Genomic DNA, 1,886 nt, shown 5'->3' with positions numbered 1-1,886 from the left:
AGCACAGTTATTGAACAGCAAGATTGACGATAGAGTGGAGAATCAGATATTTGACATCGATTTTATATAATCTGTATAGAATGGTGATATTTTTTCACAGGAAGTGGTTGATGGTAAACATTCACAATATCCAGGGCCTCCAGTGGTCAAAGTCTCCCTCATCGGGGTCTTATATGTGGGACTACCGCATGTGCATTCGTTGCTCACTCTGAGCAGTCTGGCTACGGTCAATGCTCTCAAGCGCTAATGGACAGTTCGCCGGCTGGAGTTTGCGCTTGTCAATGCCAGTGGCTTTAATGGAGTGAACGCGTGAACCCGAGAAGAAGAGATAGTCTGGGAGACAGGGAGCGGGACCGCTCCGTACTACATTAAGCGCCAGGAGGACCCGCTCATCCATGCTAAGGTGATGAGTGCTACACCCAGGTAGCCTAGCCTAATGCACCGCCCCAGATACCAGATAAGAGGCCAATGTAAACTGTCCGTGTAGACAGGATAATCTATCAGAAACAAAAACATTTACGAGGAATGGCATGATATGGTATGTATTTAAGTGTGTTGGACCTGATATGTGCGTGTGTGGTTTGTGTGTGTCGGATGTGTGTGTTTTGTTTGGCAGGGGGGGGGGGGGGGAGTGTAAATGCATGTCCTTGTGCATGTCAGGGTGTAGTTGCTTTGTTGTCCAATCGCCGTGGTTTCACCCAGGAGAAAGTGGACTCCAGGGTTCAGTCGGCAGTGCGTGACTGGCAGCAGGTGTCGTAATGGGTGGCGTGGTTCAAGGTTATTGGTGAGGAGTTGCCTTTGCTAATTGGGGCTTATCAGGTGTTCCTGGGAACCCAAACACCACCTGGGGCCTTTGTGTGGCCGTCATTCACAATGATGGAGAGAGAGAGAGAGAGAGAGAGAGAGAGAGAGGAGAGAGAGAGGAGAAGAGAGAGAGAGAGAGAGAGAGAGAGAATGAGAGAGAGAGAGAGAGAGAGAGAGAGAGAGAGAGAGAGAGAGAGAGAGAGAGAGAGAGAGAGAGAGAGAGAGAGAGAGAGAGAGAGAGAGAGAGAGAGGAGAGAAGAGAGAGAGAGAGAGAGAGATTAGGACACAGTAAGGCGTAAACGTTCAGAATCATCAACTCATTATGTAAACATGTAGTGCAACAGCAAACACAGTTTATCTCATATACCATGTATGTACAAACGTCCTGTGTGACACGGAATACATGTTGTCAGGAACCCTGATTCCTGTTGCAGAATAAAAGTGCAGAACAGGCTGCTTCTGTTGACTCAGATTCACAATGACTAACTGCATGTCTCATATTGAAAAAGAAGTGAAGAAACCACCAAAGAGAAGTTTTCAAAATATCTTTCGCTCACTTATCTCAAAGGCCTGACCCCGTTGGTTTCTGCTTTAGTTAAAAAGTAGGGCTTGGTGGTGGATTGTTGTTCAGGAATCAAACACCATTGTACTCCGAATAATACGGCACAAACGGGTCTTAACATTTTGAATTCAGGACTTTCAAAGAAAACGTTTTTACCGCCCCGTCTTGGGTGTGAGTGATAAAAGGACAAGACCACACTGTTGTCCCTGCCGTCCCATCAGGGTCAATAAAGAGTCATTTGTCAACATGGCTCTATCCAATGGAGTGAGGCTCGGATTGTGTTGCATTGTGTTGACGTTTGACGGCGGCAATTTGAGGATCCGGAGTAGGACGATGATGAGTTTGTCAGCCTTTGTTTGTGGCTGCGGTAAGGATGAGGGGTTGGTGAGGGGTGTTGAACCCGAACAGGAACTGTCTGGGTTACAGCCGGTGAACTTGGAGCCACGTCTAGGTTTTTGCAGAACAACACCAAGTACAGGCAGGGCTAAACTAAGCTAAGCTAGGCTGAACCAGCCTGTCA

At 47.4% G+C, this 1,886-nt stretch overlaps 1 protein-coding gene across 1 annotated transcript in view; it reads right to left on the bottom strand.

The window, feature by feature from the left end:
* The window catches only part of LOC132474415 (hemicentin-1-like), a 9,470-nt gene extending 9,073 nt beyond the window's left edge, over positions 1-397 (bottom strand). Inside the window, exon 1 of the mRNA XM_060075116.1 lies at positions 365-397. Within this exon, the coding sequence (XP_059931099.1) occupies positions 365-397 (33 nt within the window). The remainder of the gene's footprint in view (positions 1-364) is intronic.
* Between the last annotated feature and the right edge of the window lie 1,489 nt (positions 398-1,886).

This window comes from Gadus macrocephalus, chromosome 2 (genome assembly GCF_031168955.1).
Source record: "Gadus macrocephalus chromosome 2, ASM3116895v1".
NCBI classification, from domain to species: Eukaryota; Metazoa; Chordata; class Actinopteri; order Gadiformes; family Gadidae; genus Gadus; species Gadus macrocephalus.
The sequence above is the reverse complement of the archived record's forward strand: the minus strand, read 5'-3'. Positions and strand labels throughout refer to the sequence as shown.